General features: G+C 41.0%; 1 protein-coding gene across 3 annotated transcripts in view; it reads right to left on the minus strand.

Moving 5' to 3' along the window:
• adam12b (ADAM metallopeptidase domain 12b) overlaps positions 1–22,813 on the minus strand; it is a 98,224-nt gene that overhangs the window by 46,178 nt on the left and 29,233 nt on the right. For all 3 annotated transcript variants that reach the window (XM_051960241.1, XM_051960239.1, XM_051960240.1), the window contains exons 4-10: positions 12,123–12,201; positions 9,731–9,807; positions 8,788–8,977; positions 6,678–6,743; positions 5,842–5,913; positions 5,248–5,417; positions 4,618–4,702 (exon numbers count right to left, since the gene is read on the minus strand). In XM_051960241.1, the coding sequence (XP_051816201.1) occupies positions 4,618–4,702; positions 5,248–5,417; positions 5,842–5,913; positions 6,678–6,743; positions 8,788–8,977; positions 9,731–9,807; positions 12,123–12,201 (739 nt within the window). The remainder of the gene's footprint in view (positions 1–4,617; positions 4,703–5,247; positions 5,418–5,841; positions 5,914–6,677; positions 6,744–8,787; positions 8,978–9,730; positions 9,808–12,122; positions 12,202–22,813) is intronic.

Genomic DNA, 22,813 nt, shown 5'->3' on the forward strand with positions numbered 1-22,813 from the left:
AATGGCATGGGCATGTACTGCTGCCAATGGAACTGGTTCTCTTATATTTATTGATGATGTGACTGCTGACAAAAGCAGCAGGATGAATTCTGAAGTGTTTCAGGCAATATCATCTGCTATTATTCAGCCAAATGCTTCAGAACTCATTGGACGGCGCTTCACTGTGCAGATGGACAATGACCTGAAGCTTACTGAGAAAGCAGCCACAGAACTTCTGAAGGCAAAGACGTGGAATGTTCTGCAATAGCCAAGTCAGTCACCTGACCTGAATCCAATTGAGCTGTATTTCACTTTTTGAAGAAAAAATTGAAGGGAAAATGCCCCCAAAACAAGCAGGAAGTGAAGACAGCAGCAGTAGAGGCCTGGCAGAGCATCACCAGGGACCAAACCCAGCATCTGGTGACGTCTGGTGGTGTCTATGGGTTCAACACTTCAAGCTGTCACTGATTCCAAAAGATTTGCAACTAAATATTCAGTACTGTCATTACTTTGATTTATGATTCTGTTAGTTTATCCAATTACTTTTGGTCCATTAAAAAGGCGGAGGCATCACAGAAAATGTGTTGTATTTCTTCACTGTTCACCTGATTTGGGTGTAAATACCCACAAATTAAAAACGGGCAAAAGATGAGTGCATCAGTGGACAAAGAGAGGTATAACGGGTGCTCTTCAGGATCTAGTGGAAAAAATCCATTCAATCAGCAAAAAGAAGAGAGGTCCGAGGCGCTCCGAGTTCCTAAAAGTCCTTTAATAATTCATGGACGGCAGTTTACGTCTTTCGGCCACCACACGGCCTTAATCAGAACATAATACAGCACTAGGGCACAGGTGTGCCTGATAAGGGCTGAAACCAGGTCACATGACCACATCACCTGATACAAGACATCACTAAATAGAAAAAAACATTTAAAAACATAGAAAATAGAGAGACCAGAAGAATAAGGTAATCGTAGACAATACCCATGTTGCCACAGCGCCCTGTAAATGGAACGGTTGTATACATCCATCCATCCATCCTCTATACACCACTTTATCCTCATTAGGGTCGCGGGGGGTGCTGGAGTCTATCCCAGCTGACTTGGGCGACGGCAGGGGACACCCTGGACAGGTCACCAGTCTGTCACAGGGCCACATATACAGACAGACAATCACACTCGCATTCACACCTACGGGCAATTTAGAGTAACCAATTAACCTCAGCATATTTTTGGACTGTGGGAGGACGCCGGAGTGCCCGGAGGAAACTCACACACGCTCAGGGAGAACATGCAAACTCCATGCAGAAAGATCCCAGGCCCACCCCGGGATTCAAACCAGGGATCTTCTTGCTGCAAGGCGAAAGTGCTAACTACTAAACCACTGAGCAGCCCCGGTTGTATACAGCATAAGATAAATCTACAACGACCCTCAAACCGTAAACTGCCGTCCATGAATTATTAAAGGAGTTTTAGGAACTCTGAGTGCCTCGGACCTCTCTTCTTTTTACCCACAAATTAAAGCTGAAAGTCTGCACTTAAAGCACATCTTAACTGTTTCATTTCAAATCCATCGGGGAGGTGTACAGAGCCGAAATGCTGAAAATCGTGTCACTGTCCAAATATTTATGGACCTGACTGTCGTTATTTGTTTTCTGAAGGAGAGCATTAGATGAGAAATACCAATTTAATTTATGTAATGAAATGAAATCAATAGGAGCAGCTGGTTAGCAGCTGATTGCCCAAAGGTAACACATTTCGGAAACTTTACATATTTATGATTTTGAATACAGATGTCCCCAACGCCAAGATATACTTTAACTTCTCTGCATGTTATGTACAAACCTCCAAAACCCTGAGTATGTTGTGCAGACCAGATTGTCAAGCAAGCTAATTGGTTGCTCCAACGTCTGCCATCTGAAACGGCTATGAAACAACATGATTCAGCGTTTCAAATCCAGCATCCCCCTGAGAAAAAGGCCGCCCACATACCACTGTGCATCTCACTGTGGTTCTCTGCAATGTATATGAGAAAATCACTTATTTCCTTTGAAGATGAGGTCATAAGTCAGAGTTTAGGACAAGCGAAGCCACTTCCTGCTCTGATTAAAGAGCAGCATCATGGGGAGCTGCACCCCTCCTTAAAACAGGAAGGATGGGAAAACTTTCCTCCGCCTCTGTCATGTTTCCCATTGTACCGTGTGGCTATACTGTACGTGTAATTCACAGTTGAGTGCTTCCTCACAATAACGCGCAACGCCAGAGTCAGCAGAAATGAAGGAAACTCTTGGAAGCCAGTCATTACTTTGAAGCAGTCACAAGCCACTGTTGTGATGGTGGGAATTTGATGTGTGGGTTACAACCGAGAAAGGCTCTGATAGTCTCTCTGATGTTATTTCCAGCCATGTGAGAAAATAACTCCCATACAAGAGCACTGCACCACATGAAAAAGCCCATTCACAAACAGACCAATGCTGTAAAAATAAATAACATTACAAGGTATAAAATGAAAAAAAAAAAAAAAAGCATGTGGACCAAATACAGAATTTGGAGCAGATTAACACATGGTAGTGTATGGTTTGAGAAACATTTCATCTCCTCTGGCCACCCTCTAACTTCTTATGTGGCCCTTTAATCTTGGTCCAGGCCATCTGCTCTGTGTAAGTAATGGGGAAGACAAACATCTGGAGAAGCCTCAGCATAGCAGAAAACATATCTATTAATGGGGGATACACATCTGGGCTTAGGCATAATGGCATTGGGCTGATAACCACTTTGTGATTTGGCATGGGCGTCAAGTGCTATAACAGGCAGAGGAGCCCAACAGACAGTGAATTTACAACGTGCAGCGATTCGGCGTGGCACAGGCGATCCGCGGCTATGTGTGAAAAATGCATTTGGATTCAAATGTGCGCTCCGTACGAGTTGGCATAAACAATTTATCACATCTCATAAAAGTGTAAATGTGGTTCTGCTCAAAAGCTGCGGCCTTTGATTTACCCTGCTGCCCCACCAACCCCTTTCATACCACCTTCAGACAGCTGATCCGCATACAGTATGACGCTGGTCTACTCAGCACACATTCAAACCGCAGTGGGCTCATTCACAACACAGCGATCACATCCTCACACGTCATTGTTACGTTTCGGTTTAACCTCTGTCTCTTAATTGCCCACATGGGCACACTTTTAATTTCATTCTCTTCTCTGTCTTCCTCAGTTTTTGGTGCCAGTTGGTTAACTGACATTGAAACATCAGTATCGCTGAATTTATTTCCATTTCTGATGGCTAACCAAAGCCGGGCAGTGTCTGAGGAGGTTCAGAGGAGGATTGTGAAGGACACCGGCTTAACGCTTTGAACATCAAGCATCTTTTACAGCAGAATGGAGTTCTGCACGTCAATGGCTTATAATAAAGTTATCATGCCGTAAATCATGAAAAAAAAAAAGAAACTGAGTTAGCTTAATTATTGATTTTCCAGAAAGAAACTGTCAAAAACCTTGATTCAACATGCACATTTTCCAAGTAACAATAGGTGATACAAATGCTGAGTAAAAAATTGATGCTACATTCTCTAAATATTTTACTGGATATGTTTTTAATTTGCCTCTGTATTGGTCTCCTATCTTTTCTACGTCAAAGTAAAGCTCGCAGTCGCGGCTGAGTCAGTCGTGTTTCTCGCTTGTGCTGCAAAAGCGCAAAATGTCGAGCTTTTTATGGAATTGCAAATGTTTTTTTTAATGTATTTTTAAATCAAATGTGTAAAATATAGTATGAAAAGAAAGTGCAGGAGTTTCAGTAAAATGACAGGATTTTAAGCTAACACTTGGTTGATTTTCCCAGCAGAAATGCACGCCACATAATTAACATAAGGACTGTTTGAAAACCTAAAAAAATCTGCATATTTCGATGCTTTTACAGACTCTGCCTTCCATAAATGGTGCACTTCTGGCAATTTTTACACACGTTCTTAGAATCGGTGTATTACAAACTGTTTTTTATGAATTTTTAAATGAGAAATGCAAAACACAGTGCTGGATTTTACAGAAAAAGTCACAATTTTAAGGTCCCATTTGGTTAATTTTCCCAACAGAAGTGCATGTCACATAATTAACATAAGTACTGTTTGAAAATCTGTCAGGTTTTTTTCAGCTTTTACAGATTCTGGCTCGGAAAACTGGTGTACTTTGGGCAAGTTTTATAAAATAACATGCTTTTCAAACTCACTGGTTGATTTAGGGGTTCAGAGGGTTAACTTGCATCACTGTGTGGGTCTGAATGAGGTATTAGGAGTGGCCACATGAAGGTCTGATTGCATGACTGCAAGATTTCAAATGGCCACAGTGCGAGCGCGTTTCCAGCCCAGTCCTTCTGAGAGTATATTTTTACATACTGCGTTATGCATGGGGCTATTTGTGGTGACGTTAAGGGAGTGCCAGCATAAATATCTTTATGTTTTAAAGCATGACTTCCTGGCAGACCTGTCCATAAGTGCACCTCCAGAAAACAACGAACACCTTTACTGTGTAAATCACGTCTGGATTGTGTTAGCCGGCTGAGTCTGAACAATGTCCACGCTGATACAATCAGACTGCACGGAGGAAGAGGAGGGTGGAGGCAGCGAGAAGGTTTTATTACTCACCATGACAATGCCTCCAGACTGCTCCACTGTGCACATGCTCATAATGGGTGCCATGCCAATGGTGGTGCCCTGGAAATAAACCCCACTGCAAAGAGAAAAAATGAAGAAAATACGTTAAAGCAGAAACAGCCATGATCGTAGCAGTGATTCTGCAAATTTTAGCCCCTCAGTTACTAAGTGTTTATTTATTATTGCAGCTTCTTTTGCAAAAAAATCACAGCACTAACCTCTGAGGTATTTTAGAAATGTTTGGTTTGATGTGATCTGCGATTTTAGTATCGCATTTGCTGACTATGCTACATATCTTAACTTGGCCTCCTGAAAAAGTAGTTTCAGTTGCCAAGATCATGACACAAGCAACAAAAACATAACCATCCAGGTACGTGTGCTGAAGATACAGATCCAAGATGTTCAAGTCTCCACAAGCTGATTTACTTACAGCAGCAAATTTAGTGGAAAACAGCTGACAGACAGGAGGGGAAATTTGTATAAAAATCCACAGTATTCTCTAGAAAATGGCAAAAATGCGAGTATAGCCTTTAAAGATCTGCTTCAGAGTGTCAAGATGGACATTTATTTGATTCTTTTGGGCTAATTTTCTTCTGTTAAATGGAAAAAAAAAAAGTCCACCTGATGAGCTGAGCGTTGTCATGAGGCTTCTGAGGCAGCAGTTTGACTTTCCTCCAGTCTAGGAATTCGTGCAGGGTGGTGAAGGGATCCTGGGTGACGGGACATTTATCAGAGTCGCTCCACACCTCCAGACCCACCAGGGCCACCCGGATGTTCAGGGCCCTGTAGAACTGAGGAGCAGCAGAAGCAGAGAGAGTCGGTGTGGAAAGAAAACTTCAGAGACACACAGAGCTCAGATTACACAAATGATCAAAAAGATGTTCAAACAAATGAGGGTTCGCCGGATGATATTATTCCTCATTATGGCAGCCGTGAATTCTCTCCAGTGAGCATCAGAGGGACTCAGTCTTTTCATGCTTTTCACATGATCAGAGCGTGTATTTTCCATGCTTCCCTAAAGTAAATCCATCTGCCCACTGTGTCTGCTACCTCCACATCCACAGCTCTAGCAGTGTTTTAGACACACTGAGATCAGCTGCTTCAGTAGGAAATTAATATATCACACTGTCATCCCATTAATCTCTGCTGCCAACAATATTTCTATTTTAAAAAAGTGATTTATCCCTCCTGCGCAAAGGGGAGAGGATGTTTTACCTTGTCCACGTAATTGGCTATCTCTGCCAGTCTCTGCTTCACCTTCTCCAAGTCCTTCCCTTGTTTCTGAAACTGAAAACAACATTTTGCATGTAATCAGTGGCAGAAATGAGAATTTACAGACACAAGTGGTGGTAGGTGCTTTCACAAAGACATAAATGAGACACACAGAAACCATAAAACGCCACAAGAAAAGGAAGGATTTTGTATGAATGAGGTGCTCAAAATATTCACAGGCAATATGTTTTTCTGTGTGTTAGGCGGGTTGTCAAGCTGTGACCATCTGGGTGGAGAAAAAGCTCCCAGTGTTAGAGAGACGAATGGCACGACCGCAGGGAGCAGGTATATTGGCAGATATGACAGCTTGCAAAGCTTTGGATCCCAACTGCAGCAAAGTCAGACGTTCTATTTCCACACTACTGCGTATCCACCTGCGTTGATGTTGGACTTCAAATCTGAGCCTAACAACATACTTGATCCTCTCTCCGCTTTTTTTCATTTCCTTTCTTTCCATTCAGGTCAGCGGCATTAGCGCAGGGCTGTCAGGAGGAAACCCCACAATGAGCTTGTCAGTGCTTATGGAGGACTCTTCTGTATCCACACGGCTTTTTCCTGTTTCCTGCCTGCTCCGCTGAGGAATCGAAAACAGAACTTCCTGTCAGAATAGAGCCGCAGCCACAGGACCACACCGCTTGTTGCACGCTCACCTCATTCTGCAGCTCCAGTGGGACCCGCTCTACTGTTACTACAGCTTACCCTGCTTTTTCTGCTCGTACTGTAAAGACTTGCTGTGTGAAAGACTATGTTTGTGCATGGAAGTCAGGCAGGTGCATTACCTCTCTGTTGTCTGCAACAATGATCAGCTCCACATATTTGGTCGTCTTCTGAGCGTGCCTCTTATGCTGCAGTAAAAAACACAGATACGGTGTGTTAGAAATGTATTGCTATTGGCAGAAAAAAAATCTACTCGCTCTTTCCAAAGACTTCTTTTAATGCTTCTTGTTTTCCAGGATTAAAAGCCTTTAGATGTACCCTTTCAAACCTGTAATTCCTGAAAAATTGTGTAACCTCTGTGACATGTATTTATTGGCTTTCTTGGCAAGAGTAAGATGAGAAAATCAATACTAGTCTCATGTCTGTACAGTAAACATAAGCTACAGGCAGCATCTGGTTAGCTTTGCCTAGCATACACGCATGGAATCAGGAAAACAACTAGTTAAGCTCTTTCTAAATCCACCTACCAGCTTCTGTATGAATTAATCTTCTGACCTTGAGCAGCTTCTATACTTTTTTTTTGCCGTTTATAAATCACTGTGGGCTAATTTTTCACTGCAATATAAGCAACAACATAAAGTCCTACATCTCTATGGAAACAGCTCAATCATACCTAGACTTAAAGAGAACTCAAAAATGTGTTTTGTGCAGTATAACACTGCTATATTGCCATAAATCATATGAGTCAATATATAATTGTGAGACTTGTTGTAACAGTTGACATTGTTGCTGTTTTCAGGCCTAAAACCAACATGGCCGTCTATAATCAAACACCACATGGCATTTTTGCAGAAAGATTCTTCGACAATATTATATATACAATTGAGTGAAATTGAAAGCATGGTATATCCCATGGATTTTCAAAGTCACATACTGGCCCATAAAAAGTAGATTTTTTAATTAATATTGCAAAAAATGAAAAAGTCCAGAATCAGCATTACACTTTTTTTTCTGAAACACGTAGTTACATTAACACAAAAACACACTACAGATATCTATTGTCTCTCATCTTGTCTGTAGTAACAAAACCTGCAGTTCAGCTGAAAACTTTTTGAATTTTTATCACGACTAGTGGTCGCTGCTGAGGCACTCACGACTTCACAAATGAGCCGACGAGCATAGACGTTTTCATTTTTTCAAATGGAATCTAGTTTGTAACAATGGTTAATTTTATATTTTATCGCCTGTTTTTGTAGAAAAAGGTGATTTTGATTAAATATCAAGATTTTAAGCTTAGAATTGCCTCACGACAGAATCATTGGCGAGTAGTTCAATGACTGTAGAAAAGTTGAAAATGTGTTGAGATAGTGGATTTCTGGCGATTTTTAAAAGACAACATGCCTTTCAAACCCGCTGGTGCATGTTTAGTTTTAAGTGAGTGCTAGAGGTGCTGGTCGGCAAATTTTGTTATCTTTGGATCGAGCTCCTAAAGCTATTTCCACCCGTTTCCAGCTGTTACGCCAAGTGTAGCGACTGCTAGTTGTAAATCCTTATTATAAAAGAGGTATTGTCTCATTTAACTCTTGGCAAGAAAGTGAATGGTTTTTCAAAACCCTATTTCTTTTAGTGAAAGTTTCTTCTCAGCCACCAGTTTTATCGGATTTCACTCTTGTACACAGGAGCTCAGAAGTCAGGACATCACACACAGATATATCACATTCTACAGCCATATTCAGTGATCTTCTTTTGCCCCAATTTCCCAATTCTCCGATGTCCCAAGAACCAATTCTCTTCTAAAACTCACAGTCGAGCGATTGCATTACTCCGGGGTCATTAAGTACTGTATGTAGGCATGTTCCCGACTTGAATCGAGGCTTTACTGCTTGGAAATAGGAGCAGATGGATGTTGCACCTGCTCCATGCAAATCATTGGCCAAACCTTCTGCATGGGCCCTCGACTGTGGACTCTGAACACAGATAAAACGAGTGTCAAACCCAAGGCGACACCCTGAGGGACGCTATCCAAACTGGTATGCTCGCCAATATTCTCATCTTTGGTCAAACGCCCATTCATCTTTCATCAGCTTGAATGGTCGGTCTTCCCCTTCGGAAATATTTGACAATGAAATACTATTAAGAAAGCTCAAATCGATGATAACACGGCTTTGAACTGTGATACCCAGTGGCTCCGATACAAGACTTGCAGTAAAAATGACATAATGCTCGTCTCACCCTTGTGTGGAAGGACTGGAAGGGGCTTTTGATGTGGTTTTCAGGGGCAACGGAGGACATGTTGAAGCCGTGGCCGCAGGCTCCTGGGGTCAGTCTGAGCTCTTCCACCCGGTAGATGGAGTGGGCCCCGGTGTCACGGCCAGACGTCGGCTCGATGATGAATGTCTTGTTTTCGAGTGCGATGAAGCCTCTGCAGAGACAGCGGCAGCAAGGTTGAAAACAAAGCTTCAAAGCACGACCAATTTCTCAAATGCAGAATTTGATTGACTGTGGCTCTCTCTAATGGAATATGTGACAGCTGAGGTGCTGCTTTTTGGACAAGAGCACTTTTAGTGAAGCCAAAGGAAACTATGGAGCATGTTTTTATCAAGCCACAGGGTGTTAAGGTTAAAACTCCTTGTGGCTTTCTGTACAAAAGCACTTTCATATTCACAAGTTGGCTCCACGTTATACCTCTGTCTTTTTAGTTTGTATTTTTTCTTTGAAATTATCTTTTCTTTGTTAATAATAATAAACGTTCTATATCATTACACACTAGTGTGGTCCTAATGGCAGATTGAACATTTCTAAACGGTTTTCTTGCTGTTTAATTATGCAGTAGATGAAATTGTGGATCTTAAGACTTGGTTAATGCCCAGTAATAAACAAAATGAAAAAAACAAACTTCAAATTGGTAATTAGCAACAGCAAGATGCCAATTACTGCCAAAATGAGTGCAGATATTTACTGGTTGCCTGTGTGAGCGGAGACAATGAGGTGTGACATTTTCTCCAATTCCTGCGAGTCACACACCAACTTACTGACAGGACGCTTAAGGGGCTTAAGAGCGATGGGCCGCCGTGCTGAGTGACTTAAACAAATATAAACATTGCAGTGGCAAATAGCACTTAAAGGGCAGCGTCGAGATGCCGCATGAATACAAAGTGATGCGCGTGTTCCTTACCGAAGGCCCGAGCAGACGCTGAGGGTAACATCAGAGTTTGCATGCGCCTGCACTTCCCCATGGTAGTAGCAGTTATTCTAAAAGAGATTGTTCAATGAAAGAAAAACCTTTACATGCCGGAGATGAAAACACTTTATGTAATGAAAGCTTCACCCAATGCATAATGTGATTAAAAATGTATTGTATTAAAAGAAAAAAAGCTGTTTGTCCCATTTCCCGTAGCTCTTACCTGACTTCAAAAGAGCACAAGAGGACAAGAAACGGTGGAACTGTGCCGACTCATGTTCATTTAAATTAGCATGCTCTGTAGAGCAGCGTTTCCCGCTCTCCCTCGCCATACAAACAGGCCGTTTGAAACTAATGCAACCTACACAGTCGAAGGGAGAGGCAGGAAAACTGACAGGCATGGGAGGTGACAGTAATATGGTAATTGTTTAAAATTCATTATTCCATCAGAGCGGTCTGCTAGATGGGAAAGAGGACATTTAGGGCTCCTCAGACACAGTAAAATCACTGTTGTCTGAGCACAAGGAGCGCAGAGGAAATGACTCTCCTTAAGAGGGAATACAGACTTCCATTTAGTGTCTAGCAGCACTCCAGTCCTCTTAAATCAACTGTCTTTAGTCGCTGTGCTGACCATTTCTCATCCGCGATATTGGACCCCAGGAGGAAGTAATTTAGGGTGAAATTTTTTTTATTCTTTTTTTTTTTTTTTTTTTTGCAAAACACAATCATTTTCAGCAACTTCTGTTTGACAAATTCAACAAGCTGCTGAGCCAGGTGGTAACGGAACTGAGATTTATTAGATTAAATGCAAAAATAGAACACCGACCAAGGCTCTGTGCTTAGACTGTGCTTGACCTAGATTAGTTCACCTTTTTACAAAAGAAAACATCAGCCAGCGACAGTGATTGTCTTTTCTCTATCTGTAACATGTCTGGAATCGTTTTTACAGTAGCTAAATGCATTCCAAGTGAAATATTTAGTTTAGAAATATTTCCTGAAGCTACGAACAGGAGGACAGAGACACAGTACATCTTGATTAACCTCTCAGCATCCAATTTATTCCTTTTCTTTCCCCTTAAGTATTTAAACACCCACTTCTTTCACGCAGAGTTTAAGGATTACATGTTATATATCATCATGGGCTTGTTCCAACTCTTTTTTGGAGCCATGTGACGCTTAAACTGAGTGAAATATTCAAACCAGAGACGGTGGAGGTTTGAATAATGTTCATCTGCACAGCATAAATTACTGACCTGCCTCAAAGCTGCTTCCTGTAAGAAGTTGATTTAAATCTAGATTTACAGTTCGGCTCAGGTTAGAGAAGCAGCAGCAAAACCATTAAATTTTCAGTAACTCTTTTGTACTAGATAATTCATAGAATCGCAGTTTTGTTTCTTACAGTTCAACTGATCCGTGATAAGCACATGTCTGACTGTAGACTTGAGGTTTTGAAAGTGTGCAGCTGCATGAAGATTATCTAAAACAATACAGTACGTCTATTTGACAGCCTGATGCAATGCTTGTAAAATCCTCCCACGCAAAATTGAAGGGGAGAGAGACAGTGTTTGGAAAATTGTTTGCATAGCTTTGCAAGAAATTGAGCTGTCAGTCATCGCCGAATTACCAAACACTGCTCTTCCAAGCGGTCAAACCGTCCTCACCGCTGATCAGTTAAACATTCATTATGATTGGCGAAGTCATAAATCACAGAATCCTACAACACCAGAAAAAAAAAGGCTCTCTCCTCCACAATGGCTGCTAAAAACATCAACTTGCTGTCATGTTAAGCAAAAATAATCGCACAGTGAAGAATCAGTTCTGCCTAGATTTGCCTCTGGGAGCCACACAAACTGATTTCAACCCTTCAAGTGCCACAAGGACTGGCCTTGATAGGTACTTGAAATGTAAAACGACAATCTTTTCTTCATTTTCTAAAGAGTAGCAGGCACTTTGCTTGACACGACCAGAGAATAAAACAAGCAGTCAGGAATACATCAACTGCTTAAAGGGGATTCCATAATAAAATCCTGATGGCGATGTTGGCTGAACAACAACCGGCATAAAAGACAGCTTATCATCAAGTAGGCCACAGGATGGATGTCCTGCTCAGCAACAGCGAGGGGCTTTTAAAATACACACTGGGTCACCCTGAAGCACTGAGAAAAAAACAACGAAACTCTAGCTCATTCCAACCCTATATTTGATTTTAAACTAATGCACGAGTCGCGGTGCATATTTTAATACAAAAACCTGATCCCCTGAAAAAGGAAAAAAACATCTGTCTCAGTGAACACATTCAAAGGGTCCATTTTTACAACGTGACAGCCGAGTACCACTGCACGCCAACTTGACCATAAATGTCAAAAGCACTTGAGTGCCGTCGTACCGTGAAGTTGTGAGCACCGGTGACTGCACTTCCATCCTCCCGGTAATGCGTCTCGGTGTAATGGCTTGCGAAAAGACCCCTAAGAAGAAGAGAACAAAAACAGAAGGGACACATCAAACACTTTTTTGGAAATCTGCACTGAAAACAGGTTGTGTTTTATGGGCACTACAAAAACTCCTTAGCTGACTTTTTTATGCAGATTCGTCGTTGCTTGGAAGGATTTGCAGGATGATGTGGAAGAGATGCTTTGCATTCTGAGTCGAGGAGAGACTTGATTTTCTGTGAATTTATTAGGTGATTTGTACGTGTCCTTGAATCCCCTGGCATTCAGCATGACTGAGTCGAATCCCTGCTGAGGTAATTATTTTGTGCATGTGCGTTTCTCTGCATTGGCGTGCGTGTCGGTGGACATATTTTAAACCGAGTGTCACCGTGTATGTGCTTTCCTCCTCAGGCCATGAACAGATGGACACAGTGAGCCCCACCCCAAGCATTGGCAAAGGAGCAGTAGGAACACCCATCTTTTGCAGCTGCATAATCACACTGACATCAGGCAGGATGATCTCAGGATGTGAGCGAGTGTGTGTGCATGTATTAGAAACAGAGAGTGAGGGAGGTGAAAACCCCAGAAAAGTGACAGTTATTTCTACAATTGTAACTGTGGAAAAAGGGTGAGAACTTTTCATACATTTCTAATGCAAAACACTCACTTTGAGTTCACCTGCTAAGCACAGGACTGCCCTGTCATAAGGACAGAAGAGGAGCTGGAGCGGAATTAAAATGTGGAGTGCAGTGTTTGCCAAATCGCAGAGGGAATCACACATACCCCACATATCCGTGCCATCCCACACAGCTTCCGTGTGCTGAAAACCAGAATTAGATGGGACTAAATTAAGCCAACAATGCATTTTTTCCAACTTCAGGACCACTTAACATCTTATCTGGATATTTAAAGTTAATTTTTCTATGACCTGTTTAAAAAAGGATCAATCCTCTGTGCCCCGAGCCCGACCACATTTAACTTCATTAAATACTTATTATCGCTTTAATGTGCCTTATCATGCCATTAGCAAGCTCTAAACCAAATCTGATAAGCCAAGCGGCCAGTAATCACTTTGAGGTGCCCCGGTATGTCTCATTAAAATGGAAGGCACATCAGAGGGTAGTGTATGCTTAATGGAAAAAAATCGCTAAATATGTATCTTCACGCTGAACTTACAAAAGCAGCTGTTTCAAAGGTGACACTGATAAACAGCCACGGCGCAACGACAACATCAAAGCGCTGCGATGTTTGGGTTGAAACAAATTCCAAATGCCTCGTTTGCAGTAAAAGATGGGATTTTGTGTCACGTGAGCTGTAATTCCGAGCAAATGCTCCCGTGCCGTATTTTTGGGGACATGTTGGGAAAGCCAGCTTAGGACAGCGTGGCCCCTGGTACCACGGCACACACTGCAGAAAAGCTGAAGGATTTACATGGTGGAATCTCCCTGTAATCAACTCCTTGGCAGGAGCACACAGAGTTTATGAGGCCACGAATGTTTACTGAGTGTTTGAAGACAGTTCCCTCTGCCCTCGCTGGTTACCTTTCAGCTCCGTGGTGTGGGATAGTGTATCTTTCACAGGCCAAAAGGACCATGCTGAGGATCACACGCGCTTTGGTTCCCATTTCTGCTGTGCTTCAATGTTTCCCTGTTTGCCTTTTATTGTCCCAACACAGAGAAATAAATCTGAGCTGTTGGACTCACACAGCCCTTTAAAAACAGCCTTTGGTTTTTACTATCTCCTGAGTATATGTGCATTGAAAACACATTTCTGTGATTTTTTTCCCCATACAACTGCTACAGTGGAGAAAAAAAGAAGCAGTTTCTGTCTGAATATGACAACATTTTAATGTGACTATGCCTAATGTCTTAACAACAAGGCAGGTGGTGAAATTTATGAATGGAACAGAAATGCAGAGCTGCTAATGGATGTGCAAAAACAGTGTCTTTGAAAGATGCGTCTTCACTGCACATGAGGAGAATGAAGGTTTTAGTATCAAACTGAGTTAATTTCAAAGCTGTAGTTGTTGAATATGTTGTAAAATGCTTTACAAAGTGTGATGCTGCCATAGTACTAGTTATTATAGACATTACTGACAGAAAAGCTACATTCTATTGCTCTAAAATATTGTATAAATCTCCTCTAACTACTTAAGTCAGCAACCATACAACTCACTGCTCCTTGGGTGTGCTGCGATTCATTAGACACAGTCCAACACCTAATTAACAATTCACTAATAGTCGCCCAGGTTAATTGTGATGAATGACGGCTCTTTAACAGTACCTCTGGGAGGTTATTTGTCTTAAAAAAATAATCTCTTTTATGCAGCAACTTTTCACAATTAATTTAACTTCTCTGAAAATTAATTTACTGCATGAATTATTGATTGCTTCAAGAAAGCCGGATGAATAGCTTTTCAACGCTTGCCTTTTGAGTCTAGTATGCTGCTCATGCTGATATTGTTGGAATATAATTAGCAGCATGATTCGATATTTGAAAAGAAGCCTTCCAGTGAAACTCAATCAGGAGACACCTACACGTGTTTGGCAAGAACACACAGTGTGCTGCTGCAGTAGTTGATCTTTAACCTTCAACCTCTGATCCCTGATGTCTCAGGCGAACATATATGTATCCATGTTTCATCTGCAGACATAAGTGGATTCCTAAAATAAAGTTTATCCTACACAGCAATCGATGAATAGCTGCCAGAGATATGACACGTGCAATGCTGGGTCCATACAGACATGAAAAGCAGAAAAACTCATTAGAGCAGACCAGAGAAGCCGTCTTTCTTTTTCTGCTGCATAAAAAAAAACAAAAAACAGGCAGATCTGATTTTCTGCCATATCTGAAATTATGGCAGATAGAAGTGTTGTTGTCGCTGTGCCAAACATGTGTTTTGATGAGTTTTATTGGAAAGGAACAAATGAAACGGAGCAGACGCGGAGTTTAATCGATGAAGCTGAAACTAGGCACTCGTCTTTTACATGAATCAAAGTTTTTTAATATCATCCTTCTCTCAGGCGCGTCGAGGGTACAATGTTCTGTGCAAATTTAAAGTGTTGCGACTCATTTACATATATGTGACTCCATGCCTCATGCAATAATTCACCATTACACAAATCCCCTTGAGCATGGAGCCATTTGAGAGGAATGTGGTTCCTCTCGCAGTCGCTCCACTTCCTTTAAAGACTGCTAACTTCAGTGATTTCTTTTAATCCCCTTCTCCCCCACAAGCCTAACCCTAAGCCTTCCTATAGCAGCCACTTATGGCAGCATATGCCAAACTCCAAAAAAAAAAGAGCAGACTACTACAGAAGGAGAGGAGATGAAGAAGAGAGGAGGAAATAAAGAGGTGTGGCTGACAAGTCTAATTCTATTTCCACATACGGCTGCATTCCAAATTGATTTACATACAGCTCAGTGTCCCTTCAGCTTAGGCTTGGCTGTGGTGGGTGCACTGGAGTGTACAAAGCCAGAGAAAACTAGGGAGAGACCGGGATGAGGGAGCGAGGGAGGAAAACAGAAAAATCCCCTGAACTGCAGAAATAAAGGAGTGCCTTCCGTCAGTTGACTTCACTGGTTTAGTAAAAGAGTCATCATGTACATTTGTGCTTTTCTTGGCTACAACTGCGGCCTGTAAAAGTCAAAGTGAACCTTTTCTTCACAGATGAAGTCAGTTTTATGACTAACAATATTATCAGTTGTCCGATCTGTGTTTAAGTAGGTAATCTCACTAAATTTAAAGACCCCTCTGATGGAAATCAAGTTTTTTTTTTGTGTCGTTAACATGCCTGTGGAGTGTTTTTTATATGCTGGAAGACACATCCTGAGCAAAAGAAGAAGCCAATGTCATGGCAGTTGTACTAAACACAGATTCAGATTTTCAAGGTTTTATAAGAAACAAACCTAAGGAATGAATCCCGTCAACCTCCAGAGTGGATCTATCTGCATTACTGTCCTTTTTCAGAATCTGTTTATGGTTCAAGCACATAAATCTGCTCTATTCCAATATAAAAACTTGCCTTTTTCTAGTGTAGCATAGGTTTACAGTGTTTAAGTAGAGTTAAGGGTAGACTGGTTTGCCTGAGCTACAGATGAGTGGTGGAAGGGGAGATGGAGATGGAGACAGGGAGAAATTTTTATATTCAGGGGTTCATGCATGGAAAAGGATTCACAAATCTGAAGGTACATCTAAACCATTTAGAAGCATGGAGGGATACATTTCACATCATTTTGATGATCGGATACAGGTTTTTGGAGCTTAATCAACGCTTGAAAATAAACTTCAAGGTGTCGAGCTCTATTTAGGTGCTTTAACTTAGCAGCCAACATCAGCATGTCAGTGCCACTAGCCGATCTGAAGCAGGTATAATGTCTAATATGTTCTCCATCTTAGTTTAACATGTTGGTATAACAACATTTGATTCTTGCAGCTGAGGCCCTGGAGATGGATTATGAAGCACTGGGGGAAACTCCAAGCTTATTTCAATTCATTCCTTGGGGAACACGATTGTCTGTATCGAATTTAATGAAATAGCTTTGGAGACATTTCACACTGGAGTAAAAAAATGACTTAAGTCAGGAGGATTTATCCTCAGGGAAGAATGAATATCTGTGGCAAACTTTGTTCCAGTCCGTCAAACAGATGTTGAGTTTTTTTGCAATAGAAAGTTGATACCACGAGACCACCAAAGTCATTAGGATTCCTCCCCTGCACCTACAATATCTGTACCAACTTGTTTCGACTTTAAAATGTCGCACTGCCCCTCACTCGAACACAGAAAACCATATAAGGCTCCTGTGGATGTTTCTGAAAGTCTGGCTGTGACTTTGCACTTTTTTCCAGGATACATTGCAGCAGCAGATGACAGAGTCGACTGTAGCACCGTGTCGGTGTAATTATTCCTGAGGAGTGCCGAGAACAGTGGGTGGACACGGCACAAGATATCTGGAGAATTTCCCGCTGTGTTGTAGATGGAAAGTATGTATAAATCAAAGCACCCCCCACGTCCAGCGGCACCACTTCAATTACGATTCTTTTAATGATGAATTATCAAGGTGGGGATGACAATTTAGACAGCTTCTCCTCAACATATGCATTTGTTTTTACCTCCATTTATGTTCCTGGCACATTTGTGGTACACGTATCTGGACACAGGAAGTACAAACCAACCTCAAGTCATCAACATTTATCTTCCGAGGCACAAATTACCTCAAATCCATCCAATACATGTCGAGACTCTTCAGCTGGCATCAAATTGGTCGACCAACTGACCAAGTGGCCGCGCACCTTAGCCATTAGTGAGACTAAAAAGTCACATTCATGTGAGAGCAGACGAAGAAATTTCTAATATAAACGCTCCAGCAGGCAGCGGATGAATATTAAACAAGCAGGCTGGTGTACCGAGCCTATTTAAATACTCACTGACCAAAGCAAAGATAGCTCCTTAATGAGTCAAGATCCCTGCCTGCTTGGATAAAAGTCAGAGAAAGAGCAGCTTGTTCACTTTTAAATCGTTCTGCAGCGAGTTCACAAAAGGTCCGGATGACGACACTTTTCCTCAAATAACGTTCAGATCACGAGGGGGGAGAAAAAAACAACTCCTGAGACATTTCCACCAAGTTTGCTTTAAAGAGATTAAAGACAAAGAACGGCCCTGCAGATACAAATGCACCAATGACTCCGGCCTGCGACATACAAGCTACAGTGATGAGTAAGAGCCACAGGTCGTGCTCACGTTCTTGTTGTTCATCTCCAAATAAAAACTTGCCTTTACCCTCGCTGTCTGCGTCCTTTACCTCGGGCGTCATGGCTGCGTGTGTGATGCAGTGCCTAAGGCGAGTGAAGTAATCACATCAGTAAAACAACCCACAGAGGGAGAAACAAGGCTCCCTACGCTGGAAAGCAGAGGTGAATTATGAATCATAGTAGAGCGATACACTTAGTGGAGGCTGTTTCTCTCAAAAAACTCTCACACACATGCTCCGAAAACAACAAAACCACAAGCAAAACGGAAATTTTCCTGTATAAGCCACATCACAGAACACAGGATTTCTTCCATGACTGGTTAAGAAATAAAACAGAGCGTGTGGGCGACATAAAAGATTACATATGGGGATTGACAAGAAGTAGTAAGAGGAAATGATGGCATGTGGCGGTGAGGTGGTAAGATTTTTCTCCATAGGGAGGGATTGGAGGCAGTCGGTGGTCAGTGACTGATGGGAAATGGACAGCGTCTGTCTAAAAAGGAGATACTTTGATGACAGTGATGCACTGCAGGTATCTTTCCACCACTCTCCTGATCACTTTCCAGCAGTTGAGTGAAAGCTGACAGAGCCACTGTACAGCATGTGAAAGTCCCAAGCACTCAAAGATCACGGGAGTCAATTTCTTCCCACTGAATATGCCTTCACCTCTCTCGCTCACATACAGTATGTTCTTTATATCTCCAAAAGGCTGTATTTTCTTCGATAGCACAGTGATGGGAACCTTTCAGATCTTTCTTCTCCATTGCCTTCTACTGGCACTGCTGTTTTTTTTTTAAACTACCATGGAGTCTTAACATCTGATAACAGCATTTTGATAAAAATGAAAGGCTGCAGGTGCAAAAACATGGATTAAAAAATGCTGTGATGTCGAGCCCCAAACTTTTTTGGACGACTAATGAAAGCGTACTTCAGTTTGGATGCGAAATATTGCAATTTGTACTGAAGCAATATCATTTTTGTGTGTGTATGTGAATTTAACGGCAACCACCACAACTAACAGCAGCAAGGCTCAGCAGAGCAGTTAAAGAATGAACCGTTTCATAGCTTCTGGCTTACACGTCCGGAATATTTAACACCATAAAAATGATTCCCACACTAAACATATTTTTCCTCGTAACTGTACAAAAGAGCATGATGTCATATTGCCCTTGCTCCCTTTAAAGGGAATAGTTGGTCAAATCAGTGCGAGGGAAAATGCGCTCATCTACGGTAATAAGCGTGAGTCCTGTGCATGATTTCGAACTTCTCTCTGGACCTGGTCAGCTGCTACAACGCAGGCTCAACCTGTCCATCTTGTGCGGGATTAGCCTCTGGCGCTTGTATCCCGTCCACATATTGCACCGCCGAGGCCGTTTGTTGTAATTAATGCTGCGAGCGTACGAAGCTAAACATTAGACTGCTATTAACGTGGAATATGTGGCTGAAGGAGAGCATGAATTTCTTATTACCCAAACAAAAGCAGTACAGAAAAACATTTCTGGGCACCAGATGATGATCACACAAGTTTGAAATGCCTGCAGGGCAACATCAGCACCACTAACAAGCAGCGAACCATAAACTCTTTATATTATAAGCTGTTACTGAAATGTGCCCTTGACAGCAGAGCGCTGAATAAGTTCTTGATCAGTGCCGTAACCAGTAAACTAAGGAAATCCTCAATCAACATGAAGCATTGTGAAACAAATAAATTGGCTTTCAAAGGTTCCAATGATAATTTCTTTTGTTTAACTTTCTTAAAATTGTTTTATATATATATATATATATATATATATATATATATATATATATATATATATGGGTCAATATATAATGATTTTGAAGCCCATGGGATACATTTTTGCATACATTTTTATTACAAGTAAAAAAAAAAAAAGTGTTTTTTTCTGTTTATTATTATCATGTCTTTACAAATTCCAGAATTATTTATTATGGAAACAATCACTTACAAATAGAAAATGACTGGATATCACTAAAATGTCAACTAAACTGTCCAAACTAAATAACCACCACCTTCTAATTAGCTAAACAATAGTAAAATGTGCTTATTCAAAAACTGTTTTGATTGTGTTCTTTTTATTGAGTTGGGATAATAATGTCATTGATATTTCTTTTTTGGCAATATATCAATATATCCTAAGTTAGCCATGATAAAAACACCTCTCAAGGAAGTGTGTTAATTCCACATCACATGACCTGCTCCACATGATGTCATTTCCTCCTGAAGAAAAGATTGGCCAGACTCCAAGGCTTTGTAATGTACGAGCCAAGTGTGGATTTATCGCATGTCAACAGGTTTACTACAATATCTTTATAAATAACTCTCAATTTTATTCAACTGTACATATAATATTTTAGAAGAATCTTGCTCTAAAAATGCCTCGTGGTGTTTGGTTATGTTAAGTTTAGGCTTGAAAACAGCAAAAATGTCACCTATGTTACAGAAAGTCCCACAATTATATGTTGACCTATAAATTTGCAAATTTTGTTGCCATTTTCACTATATTCTTTCTATTAAGGAGTCAACTATAGTTGCAGGGTTTAAACTAGATGTCAAGGTTATTGTGTTTGAGTGTGGTTGGACTGAATGGAAGCTTGCTGTTGTTCTACATACAGCGTTTTGTTGCTGTATTATTAAACTTACATGTTTACATACACATTAACAATAAAGAAATGACAACATCTGGATTCAGGAAGCGGCTCTGTCCATGTTGTTTTGCTGAAAGGATAATAGGGGTGTCACTTAACTCCTCCATACTACATCATTACTTCTATTCAGGAAACTAATTGAAATTGTTAAAATTATAATTGAAAGATCATCTACAGTTAATGTGGGTCATTTACTATAAGAGGCGACAGCGGGGGGGGAACCATAACCAATTCATTTAAAAATGAAAGCCGAGTTGACAGATCTTCTAAACTTAATCACTGAAAAATACAAACTACTGAAAAAATGTCACACAGTCAATTGCATCTTTTGCACAATTTGTCACAACAAAAGGCCATTTAACCTTCATTAATGTTTATCGGCACACTAGCGTTGATAATATAGATAACAAGTGCGTGCAGAAGCATCAAATCTTCATTAAATTTTGAGAGAAAGAAGTTCTCTAAACAACCTCTGGAAATAGTTTTTGTATGTCTGCCCAGAACTGAAATGAAGAGTTTTTTCTGCTTTTGCCGCTTTAATATTCCCATCCATAACAAGCTATACACCGGAACTAATGAGAGACTAGGGATCTTCAAGGGAGGTGGCCTATTATTATTCATTGAAAAAGAGTAAACAAATGCATAAATGTTAATGTCAGAGGGTTTCTATCTGTCCAATTAATCTATGGTGGTTCCCCTGGGCAGCCTCATTGTTCTGCCATACTTTTTTGTCTTCAGGGGAAATATGCAATTAGGAGCTGAGCAGAAAAGACATTAAAGACATCTTTCATTTTTCTTCCCTTTTATTTTTGTCTTCCTCTGTCATCACTTTCTGTCCTGACAAAAAAGAAATCCATGAAGTATCTGGCGCATATCACGATGAATCAACTCCTGCTCTCCCACAGTGACACGCATGCATGCGATGCCACACTTTTGTTGGAAATCCTCAAATTTAACAGACGGACAACTTCAAACTGCAAAGGAGCACTTGTGCAGCGTGAGACGACTGCTTCATTAAAACATATTGTTGCACCGCCGACTGCACGTCCCAGACGGCATGAAGCATTCTTCCCCTCCTCTTGAAGAATGTCTCACGTCATTAAACCCGCTCTTTACACTTCCATGGATGCTGCACTGATTCTCCAATAAGATAATAGCACGCAATCTGTCATTCTCCACTCCATTACCCCGCAAACATGGTGTGGATGGAAACTTTCACTTGGCACTGATGTATCATTTTAACATAAGGATCAGGGTGAGCAATCTGTCGCCGATGCGGATGCTGTGGAACGTAAGTCATCGTGGTTGCTGGGTATTGAGCAGGAGGTGTCGATTATTGGACGGGCCACGTGTGGTGAAGCGACAAAACGCTTTTAAGTTAATCAGAGCTCTAATTTCAGGTTCCAGTTGCTCACGGATGCCTATGGAGAGTGTGAACAGTCATGTGCCAGTGTATTTACCATGCTACATTTATACATCCACTGACCACGGAAAGTAGAAGTCATGAAGCCAGTGGTCTCTCAATAAGGTCTGTGAAAGGATTAGAAAATGTGTCACTGGTTTTCCAAAAGGTTCAAACTCTACATTATATCTTCAAGCTGTGAAGCAGAAATAGCCTCAAAAGACAAATTATAATAAAGTTGATTCGATTATTGTAGGTTTGGCTATTCTCACTATTGTTTCTAATAACACTAGAGTGACTACATTAATTGCAGAGATCTGGGAAAGCAGCAACATTGCTAAAATAAATGTCTCGCAAGGCAAACTGTAAAACATTATATAGGAATTCAGTGGACATACACGACTGTTCAAAAGTTTGGGGCCACTTAGAAATGTCCTTATTTTTGACAGGAAAGCAGTTTTTTCAATGAAGACAACATTAAATTAATCAGAAATACAGTCTAGACATTGATAATGTGGTAAATGATTATTCTAGCTGGAAATTTTGATTTTGATTTTTAACCCTTTGATGCACAACATGGGTCAAGAGACACTCATTTTCCATTGAATTTGGGTCACTTTTGATTCATGTCGTGCATCAAAGGGTTCATGGAATATTTAAATAGGGGTATAGAGACATCACTCCTGTGCTTTAATGCTACATTATGTTCGCTAATGGTGTTGAAAGGCTAAGTGATGATTACAAAACCCTTGTGCAGTTATGTTAGCACATGAATAAAAGTGAGTTTTCATGGAAGACATGCAATTGTCTGAGTGATCCCAAGCTTTA

Source organism: Acanthochromis polyacanthus, chromosome 15 (genome assembly GCF_021347895.1).
Source record: "Acanthochromis polyacanthus isolate Apoly-LR-REF ecotype Palm Island chromosome 15, KAUST_Apoly_ChrSc, whole genome shotgun sequence".
NCBI classification, from domain to species: domain Eukaryota; kingdom Metazoa; phylum Chordata; class Actinopteri; family Pomacentridae; genus Acanthochromis; species Acanthochromis polyacanthus.